The sequence below is a fragment of the Hypanus sabinus genome, unplaced genomic scaffold (assembly GCF_030144855.1).
Source record: "Hypanus sabinus isolate sHypSab1 unplaced genomic scaffold, sHypSab1.hap1 scaffold_1450, whole genome shotgun sequence".
In the NCBI taxonomy this organism is placed as follows: Eukaryota; Metazoa; Chordata; class Chondrichthyes; order Myliobatiformes; family Dasyatidae; genus Hypanus; species Hypanus sabinus.
In genome coordinates this window covers 65,858-75,512 of record NW_026779524.1, presented here as the reverse complement: position 1 = coordinate 75,512, position 9,655 = coordinate 65,858, and the positions used below count along the sequence as shown (strand labels likewise).

Below are 9,655 nucleotides of genomic sequence, written 5' to 3'. Positions count from 1 at the left end.
AATAGGTATAACCATTCTCAACTCACACATGTGCCTCCACCACAGGCATTGTTCGTGAGTCAGATAACCAAATTATTTCGTCTGCCAATTAGCGTCAAAATGTTGCTACTCTGTCATTCGTTGCCACGCCCCACTGTTGATTCCTTTTTCCTCATCATACGTTCTTACCCCGTCCAGAGTCCCAAACTCTGCTCTGTGCACCTCCGGTTTCTGACCCTGCTCCTTTGAACATCCAACTAGGCTTCCCATTCCAATTTAAGTCTTTCGAGGACAGTGGTGTTTCCAACAACCCTTTAGAAGCAGGGAAAATGAGTCATAATGTGGAAATAAGTTGTGATTAAGGAGGTTAACGAACAATGTCATTCTTCATCAGCCCAGAGATTATAACTGCAGTCATCTCGACTTCTTCAGTCTGCAAAGAATTCAAGGGAAACCTCTTCACCGAGAGAGTGGTGACTGTTTGGAACCCATCATTACAGGGAGAGTGAGAGATGAACAAAAGGGCAAGATTTAAATGGACTGATGTAGAACAGATTCACTGGCCGGGTTCAGCAGGCCTGAGGACAATAGTTGTGTTGTAAATTCACTAAGCACCAAACACAGAGTTTAAAATAGAACTGGTTTATTTGTCCGAGATCCAGAATATTAAACTCCAGTTCCTGACTGAGAGTTAGGACACCTCTTCCCAGAAGCAGAGGGGTTCCTTGCGGAAATACAGGACGAGGTGGGTAACAAAGGGAAAACAAATCGAAACTTCATGAAATACAAACAAACAAAGCAGTAAGTGCAGAAAAGGCAAAGAGAAACCAGACACAATCCAACACATTCCAGGATCCTGCAGCAGTTTAACTCAATCGGATTGCTTAAAAAGGTACAATCCAGTGGCAAATATCATTCACCAAAATCTTGCTTTAAACTACAAACTCATGAATGCCCTCCATCACTTCATAAAGGCACCATAAATTCAAGCCCAATACATTTTTAGTCAAAAAGTACAATTTATATGATAATGAATATATTATTATTTCAGATAGGACAATCCATAATAAACATCTGGATATAATATTTCAGGATTACCAAGCAGGAACAACTCCCTCAATAGATATAACAATTCCCAAAACACACGTGTTCCTCGACCAGTGGAGCACCTTACAAGAGATATTGTTTATGTCACCAGTTAGACAAATAAATGACTTTTTCTGTCAATCAGCTTCCATATGTTGCTACTCTGTCATTCATTGCCACACCTCGTTGCTGATTCCCTTCTCCTCATCATACGTTCTGACCCCGACCATCATCCAGAGCCCCAAACTCTGCCCTGAGCGGACCTGCCTCTGGTTTCTGACCCAGCTTCATTGGACATCCAACAAATGGTTTTCCATTCTGCTTTCTGTCTTTAGAGTACAGTAGAGTTTTCAACAACCCTTCAGAAGCATGGAAAATGACCCATAATGGTGAAATGAGCCCTAAATAAGGAGGTTAACTCCCAAAGTCTTTCTTCCTCAGCCCAGAGATTGGAGGGGCAAAGAACATCTCAGACAGAACTGCAGTCAACTCCACTTCAGTCTGCAGGAAATTCAAGGGAAACCTCTTCACTCACAGAGTGGTGACTGTTTGGAACCCATCCCACAGGGAGAGCAAGAGGTGATCAACAAGGGAGGATATAAAAGGACTGCCATGTAAGAGAATCACTTGCAGGGTTCAGCAGGCCTGAGTTGACTCTCTATTGTACACTAGTTGTGTTATAAGTTCACTAAGTTCTGGAGACAGAGTTTAAAAGAGAACTGGTTTATTTATCACAGATCCAGAATACAGTATTAAACTCCAGTTACATTAGAGGTGAATATGCAGCCGAAGAAACTCCTCCAATGCCCAGTGACCAGAGTGCAGAACTGGGTGTGGTGAACAGCAGCAATAATTGCAGAGTTCAGCATCGATAGTCACTCTCAAAATAGCATTCAGCAACGGTGATGGACAAATATCCAGCATGCAGTTTCCTGAAACTGTCTCCCCAGTGTGAACTCAGCAGTGTGTCACAAGTGTAACACTGCTAATGTAATGGCTTCTCAGTAATGTTTCACTGCTGAGGTAATGGTTTCTCTGTAGCAGCAATGTTTCTCTTATGACTGGGGAGGACAGGTTTTTGGAGTGTGGGGCTGTCCAACGACAAAACATGTGTGTCTGGAAGAGAGTTTTTCGTGGTCTTTTGCTGGGGAGTGATGAGAAGATGCGAATGAAGAGAGCATGCCCTTTTTCTTTTATTATTGTTTTCTTTACTAACACTATGGTCAAAGTTGGAATTATAAAGCTCAATTGTTTGATCACATATTGTGTACTGTTTATGTCAGAGTACTAAAATGTAACAGGGGACATATCACGCAGTATTCATCCAGCGAGATTTATTAAGTTTGGCCAGGCACGGTCTCTACCCAGTGTGAACTCGCTGGTGTCTCTGTAGATGAGATGACTGAGTGAATCCTTTCCCACAGTCTGAGCAGGTGAATGGCCTCTCCCCAGTGTGAACTCGCTGATGTCTCTGTAGATGAGATGACTGAGTGAATCCTTTCCCACAGTCTGAGCAGGTGAATGGCCTCTCCCCAGTGTGAATTTGCTGATGTACCTTCACTTGAGATGGAAAAGTGAATCCTTTCCCACAGTCTGAGCAGGTGAATGGACTCTCCCCAGTGTGAACTGACTGGTGTGTTTGTAGGTGGAATGACTGTATGAATCCTTTCCCACAGTCTGAACAGGTGAATGGCCTCTCCCCAGTATGAAGTCGCTGATGTACCTTCAGATGAGATGACGATTTGAATCCCTTCCCACAGTCTGAGCAGGTGAATGGCCTCTCCCCAGTGTGAACTGACCTATGTACTTGTAGATGTGATGACTGAGTGAATCCTTTCCCACACTCTGTGCAGGTGAATGGCCTCTCCCCAGTGTGACCTCGTTGATGTACTTTCAGTTTAGATGGGCAAGTGAATCCCTTCCCACAGTCTGAGCAGGTGAACGGCTGCTCCCCAGTGTGAACTAACTGGTGTACCAGTAGGTGGGATGACTGAATGAATCCCTTCCCACACTCTGAGCATGTGAACGGCCTCTCCCCATTGTGAACTCTCTGATGTTCCTTCAGCTTAGATGACCGAGTGAATCCCTTCCCACAGTCTGAGCAGGTGAACGGCCTGTCTCCAGTGTGAACTCTCTGATGTTCCTTCAGTTTAGATGACCGAGTGAATCCTTTCCCACAGTCTAAGCAGGTGAATGGCCACTCCCCAGTGTGAACTGACTGGTGCGCCAGCAGGTCGGGTGACCGACTGAATCCCTTCCCACAGTCTGAGCAGGTGAATGGCCTCTCTCCAGTGTGAAGTCGCTTATGTCTCTGTAAGGTGGATGAATGACTGAATCTTTTCCCACAGTCTGAGCAGGTGAATGGCCTCTCCCCACTGTGAACTGACTGGTGTGCCAGCAGGTCGGATGACCTAGTGAATCCCTTCCCACAGTCGGAGCAGGTGAACAGCCACTCCCCAGTGTGAACTGACTGGTGTGTGAGTAGGTCGGATGACCGAGTGAATCCCTTACCACAGTCTGAGCAGGTGAATGGCCTCTCCCCAGTGTGAACTCGCTGGTGAACATTCAGTTTAGATGAGCAAGTGAATCCCTTACGACAGTCCCAACAGGTGAACGGCCTCTCCCCAGTGTGAACTCGCTGGTGATCCATTAGGTCAGATGACTGAGTGAATCCCTTCCCACAGACTGAACAGGTGAATGGCCTCTCCCCAGTGTAAACTCGCTGGTGAGCCATTAGAACAGATGACTAAGTGAATCCTTTCCCACAAATTCAGCAGGTGACCAGCCTCTGCCCAGTGTGAACTGACTGGTATGTCCACAGGTGGGAAGACCGTCTGAAACCCTTTTCACATACAGAACAGGTGAATGGCCTTGTCCCAGTGTGAACTCGCTGATGTACCTTCAGTTGAGATGACCGAGTGAATCCCTCCACACTGTCTGAGCAGGTGAACGGCCTTTCCCCTGTGTAAAATGATAGGAAGACCAATCAGTCAGATGATCCAGTGAATCACTCCCCACAGTCTGAACAGGAAGGATGACAGAGTGAATCCCTTGTTCCACTTCTTAAATATCTGGACAGAGACAGCAAAACTGGCTGTTGTGTTCAAGATTCCCATAGACAACTTCCTTGTCACTTTTAACCTGTAAAAAAAATAACAAAGTCCATAAATGAGTGTAGGATAACATTTCAGATGAGATTACTTGATTTGTCAAGGTGTGATCTGGCATCACACTGTTACAGTAAAGTTCAACCCAAGCTGGATCGTGAAATCATCTTCTAAATGGGCACAGTGCTGGCATCTGGAATGACTCTCTGATGCTCATCCTGTCTCTATAAGAATGGGGCATTTCTCCCATCTCCAATCTGTTACCTGGCTCAGTTTGACTATCTCCATTGGTATGATTCCCTGTTCCCACAGTAACTGAAGCACTCTCACACAAATAGCCGGCAGTGCACTCCACGCACCCACCACTCTCTGTGTAAAACACTTACCCCGACATCCCCTCGGTTCCTATTTCCAACCACCTTAAAACTATGCCCCCTCATGCTAGTCATTTCAGCCCTGGGAAAAAAACCTCTAGCGATCCACACGCTGAATGCCCCTCATCATCTTATACACCTGAAAAAGGCTTGAAACATAAACAAGGAAATTAAACACTGCCTTGAGGATTTGTTAGAAGGGTTCAAAATTATGAGGGTATAGATAGGGTAAATGCAAGGAGCTTTTTCCACTGAGTCTGGGTGGGATGATAAGAAGAGGTCATGGGTAAGTGGAGAAGGTGAATATTTAACAGGAACATGTGGAAAAGCTCTTTACTGAAATGGTTGTGAGAGTGTGGAATGAGATCACAGCACAAGTGGTGAATATGAGCTCGATTTCACCATTTAACAGAAGTTTGGATGGGAGCCTGGATGGTAGGGGTATGGAGGGCAATAGTCCCGTTGCAGGTAGTTGCATTAGACAGCTTAAGTGTTTTTTAATGGCATTGACTAGATGGGCCAAATAGCCTGTTTCTGTACGGAACTCCTCCATGTTTCTGTGACAGAGAAGCTGTTGAAGCTTGTTTGGAAGGGAAAAGGTAGGAGTGACAACGTAGCAGCAATGGCTGGAGTTTCTGGAGCAATTTGAGAGATGAATGGTAGACACATCCCAAAGAAGTGGAAGCATTGGAACGGCAGGAGAACACAACCGTGGCCATAAAATCAATAGAGAGAGAAAATCATAGAGGAAATTATTGGGAAGCTTTTAAAAGCCAGCAGAAGATGACTGAAAAAAAAGTTGGATGAGCTCAGGGCATGGCATTATGATATTCTAGTCATTAATGACTCTTGGTAGCACCCAAAAGCCTGAGCCATTTAGAGGAACAAGATTTCAGCGGCCTCAGTATCTCTTGAAAACCATGGTTACCTGCACCAGGTAACATTCAACTTTTATTTTGGCAGGCACATGCAAACTCCGCACCCTCAAATCTTCACTTGTGATCAACTCCATTGCCAGGAAACAGCCAGTCCCAAACCACACTTGTCAGATCCTTTCTGATACCATCAAAATTGAACTTTCTTCAGTTTAGAATATCAACCCATGGTCCAGACCTCTCTTTTTCCATATTTACTTGGAACCTTATGTCATTACAAAGTGTTCCCATACACTAATTTCTGTCACTTACACTGGATCATTTCCTAAAAGTTTATTGCACACTTCTATGTTGGGAATTTTACGTACTGATTAAGGGCACATTTGATAAACGCTACCCCATCTAGTTCTTTTACATATGGGAGTCCCACTCAATATATGAAAAGTTAAAATCACTTCCTCTATCAAACTTTGTTTCTTGGCATTGACGGCAATCTCTGCAAAGTTCGTTCCTCTAAATCTCTGAGTGTTGGGTGCAACCAAGTCCCAATAATGGCTACAATATCACAATTCCCTGTCCTGAGCTCATCGGGCTTTCCTACGATGCTTTGTGCATTGTGATATACACAGCTCAGCACAGTCATTGCACCATGCTCAACCTTTCGTCTGCTGACTCTATCTGAGGTCTGAGCAACGTCTGTCTGGGTGTCAAGAAAGCAGCCAGTGCTGCACTCTCACACAAACTATGCAGCAGGCCTGTAGCAGGTTATGAAGGATTTTCTCACTAGAGCTCAAAGTCACAAAAGCAATGGAACTGGTTGTGAACTACAGAAGGAATGGAGATAGGCTAACCCCTATTGGTATCAATGGATCTGGGGTTGAGAGAGTGAACAGCTTTAAGTTCCTCGGCATTAACATCACCGAGGATCTCATGTGCTCTGTACATATCGGCTGTGTGGTACGTGTCCGTAAACCTCTTTCACCTCAGATGGTTGAAGAAGTTTGGTATGGATCCAAAATCCTAAGAACTTTCTACAGGGGCACAATTAAGAGCATCCTGACTGGCTGCATCACTGCCTGGTATGGGTACTGTACTTCCCTCAATTGCAGGACTCTGCAGAGAGTGGTGTGGACAGCCCGGTACATCTGCAGTTGTGAACTTCCCATGATTCAGGACATTTACAAAGGCAGGTGCGTAAAAAGTCCTGAATGATCATTGTGGACCTGAGTCACCCCAACCACAAACTGTTCCAGCTTCTACCAACCGGGAAACGGTACGGCAGCGTACAAGCCAGGACCAGCAGGCTCCTGGACCACTCCTTCCACCAGGCCAACAATTTAATTTATGCTGATACAATTGTGTTACTGATATAATGACTGTCCTATGGACAAACATTACACATTTAGATGGAGAAGTAACATAAACTTTTCTACTCCTCATGTATATGAATGATATAAGTCAATTCATTTCACCCACTTCACTATCTGTTCTGGCATTCTGACTCCAATTCCCCCTGCAAATTTGGTTTCACCACACACCCTCTCCACCACACAGTAGCAACAGCAAGCCTTACCACTAGGATATTAGATCTTGCCTAGTTTTAATTCCCAAACTAACAAATCCCCTATCAACCATTTGACTTTTCTCTGCCTGGTAATCCCCCCTACAGTTTAGAAAGTGTTCTACCTGTTGTTGTATGAGATGACCCCAAGAGTACTCTGTGATGGCTATTTAACCCCATTCCCCTTCCTGACTCTCACTCGTTTAATGTGTCCTACACCTTGGGTGTAACTCACCTCTCTTGATGTCATAACTATCAACCCCTCTGACTCCCAGATGATCCAGAATTCATCCATTTCCAGCTTCAGCTCCTTAAAGCTCAGGGTTACAAGCTGCAGCTGGATGCACATCTTGTAGGTGATGGTATCAGGGACATTGGAAGTCTCCCCTCCTTCCCACCAATGTCCCGTCTAATTTGTAATGACCGGTGTGCCGATACACCTTGTGCTGTGCAATTTTTACCCACTGACAACAAGACGAGCATACTGAATTTTACACAGGGAGTTATTTATTTTAACAACTAGCAAATCACCGTTGATAGAACCTTTGATCTCCTCTGGGTTTGATCGAGTTATCTGCACTCTCACACAAACTATGTAGCAGGCCTGTTGCAGGTTATGAAGGATTTTCTCACTAGAGCTTTTGCACACCGTCCAGATGTGATTTGCTTGCTAAATGATACTTTAAAATGTCAGATTTCCAAATATCACTCCACTTCTTCCCACTTGTCAATTCTCCAACAACTTTTGCATCGCCACAATACACACAGGTAACACCAGTTTCTGTATTGTATATACATATTTCCCCTGAACCCTCCCCCAAGTGAGAGATGGTGTTGAACTCAATGTGGCAATGCCAGTGAACATAAAGGGAAGGGCAGTAGTCTTTCTGTCTCACTGGAGTCTGGCACATTTGTGATGTGAAAGCTGCTTGTTGCCCAGGACAAAGGTGTTTGATATCATTATGTACCCAGAGAGAATGGGACAAAACATGTCCTCACCGGTAGAAAAGTGCAGAACGAGAGGAGGTAGAAGAAGCAACACACACAAAATGCTGGAGGAACTCAGCAGGCCAGGCAGCATCTACAGAAAAGAGTACTAATGCTGAGTTCCTCCGGCATTTTGTGCGTGTTGCTTGGATTTCAAACATCTGCAGATTTTCACTTGTTTACGATTGGAGAAAGAACAAAGGTGATTTTCTCAACTGGTGATGCAAAAGATTTTGTTCCCTTTCTCCGAGTTCCTAATCCTTGCATTTAGATAGCTGGAGCTCAGCTCTGTCCATCACCTGTCCATCGGTTCCCATTCCCTCTTCAGCCGGAAGCTCCCCGGGGCCCGTGTACGGATCGTGGGGCTGAGAGAGAGGGAGGAGAGCAGGCGAGTCCCAGGATTGCGGACTACGATATCCGGAGTTCACAGCAAATGTCCCTCAGTGGGTATTTAAGATATCAACCCGAAAAATCATTCCTACCTTTACCGATCCTCCGGAGCGCCTTTGTGTACAGCGCGCATGCGTGCTATTTGGTGACGTCATCGACCTTGATGCCTGCGCATATGATCGTTGCTTCTGAAGCAGCGAAATTTTAAACCGAGGGGTTCATGGGTAAGCGAGGTGCCATTAAACATTCCTGCTAGCACCGGTTTCATGTCCACACCGCAGGGTTTTTTCTGTGTAGAAAACTCAGTAGCTGTTTTAAAGTAGAAAGCAGCTCCCAAAAACAATGTACTCAATATCAACAGGCATTCCATTTAACTAAAGCCTCTCGGACAACCCTCTTTCAAAGGCAGATATAAAACACAAGAGATTCTGCAGTTGCTAGAAATACACACACACACACACACACACACACACACACACACACATACACACACAGACACACACACACACACACACACACACACACACACACACACACACACACGATGCTGGAGGAACTGTGCAGTTCAGCTAGCAACTAAGCAGAGGAGTACACAGTCTAGGCATGCTGAAGGGGCTCAGCCTAAACGTTGTGCATTTATTCCTCTCCACAATTGCTTCCTGATCTGTTGATTTCCAGTATTTTGCAGAAATTAACCACCTTTTTTTTCTCAATCAAGCAGTTTTTAAATGTGTCTGATCTTTCATTTGTAGCCACATCCTGCAGGTTCGGTTTGTCTTCTTCCTCCTCCTTGTAAACTCCAGGCCCCATCTCTTTCTGGAGCCCCAAATCCCTGACTAGCATCTTGGTTTCTGAATCTGCTCCATTCACTCGCTAGTCTGCTGTCAGGCTTCAGAGGTTCATTGGAACAACCCAGCAGTTCGAAGCGAAGTCTCTGACTCTGCTCCATTCACTCGCTAGTCTGCCGTCAGACTTCAGAGGTTCATTGGAACAACCCAGCAGTTCGAAGCGAAGTCTCTGACTCTGCTCCATTCACTCGCTAGTCTGCTGTCAGGCTTCAGAGGTTCATTGGAACAACCCAGCAGTTCGAAGCGAAGACCTTTGAAATTAGTGAGAATGACCCAAAACTTTGAAAAGAGCGGGGAAGAAGGAGTTTAACCAACTTCGTCCGGAGCCCTGAACAACGTCACAACCACAGTGAGCTCATCGTCTTGTTCAGCCGGAGAAAATCATGCAGGAAATTCATGCAGGTGTATAAGATGATGAGAGGCATTGGTCGTGTGGATAGTCAGAGGC

The 9,655-nt window shown here is 45.2% G+C and overlaps 1 protein-coding gene across 2 annotated transcripts; it reads right to left on the bottom strand.

Annotated features, from left to right (window-relative positions):
* Positions 1-623: 623 nt before the first annotated feature.
* On the bottom strand, positions 624-8,495 carry LOC132386979 (zinc finger protein 229-like). Of its 2 annotated transcripts, none has more exons than XM_059959340.1 (2): positions 8,452-8,495; positions 624-4,206 (listed from the first exon to the last, which is right to left on the bottom strand). In XM_059959340.1, the coding sequence occupies exon 2, from the start codon at positions 3,797-3,799 to the stop codon at positions 2,426-2,428; it is 1,374 nt and encodes a 457-aa protein (XP_059815323.1). In that variant the 5' UTR covers positions 3,800-4,206; positions 8,452-8,495; the 3' UTR covers positions 624-2,425. The 2 variants fall into 2 exon arrangements, with proteins under 2 accessions (XP_059815323.1, XP_059815324.1); XM_059959341.1 differs by having other exon boundaries at positions 624-4,026; positions 8,452-8,462.
* Between the last annotated feature and the right edge of the window lie 1,160 nt (positions 8,496-9,655).

Excerpts from the sequence above, each read along its gene's own strand:
- LOC132386979 (XM_059959340.1), bottom strand. The coding sequence starts at position 3,799 with ATGGCTCACCAGCGAGTTTACACTGGGGAGAGGCCATTCACCTGTTCA.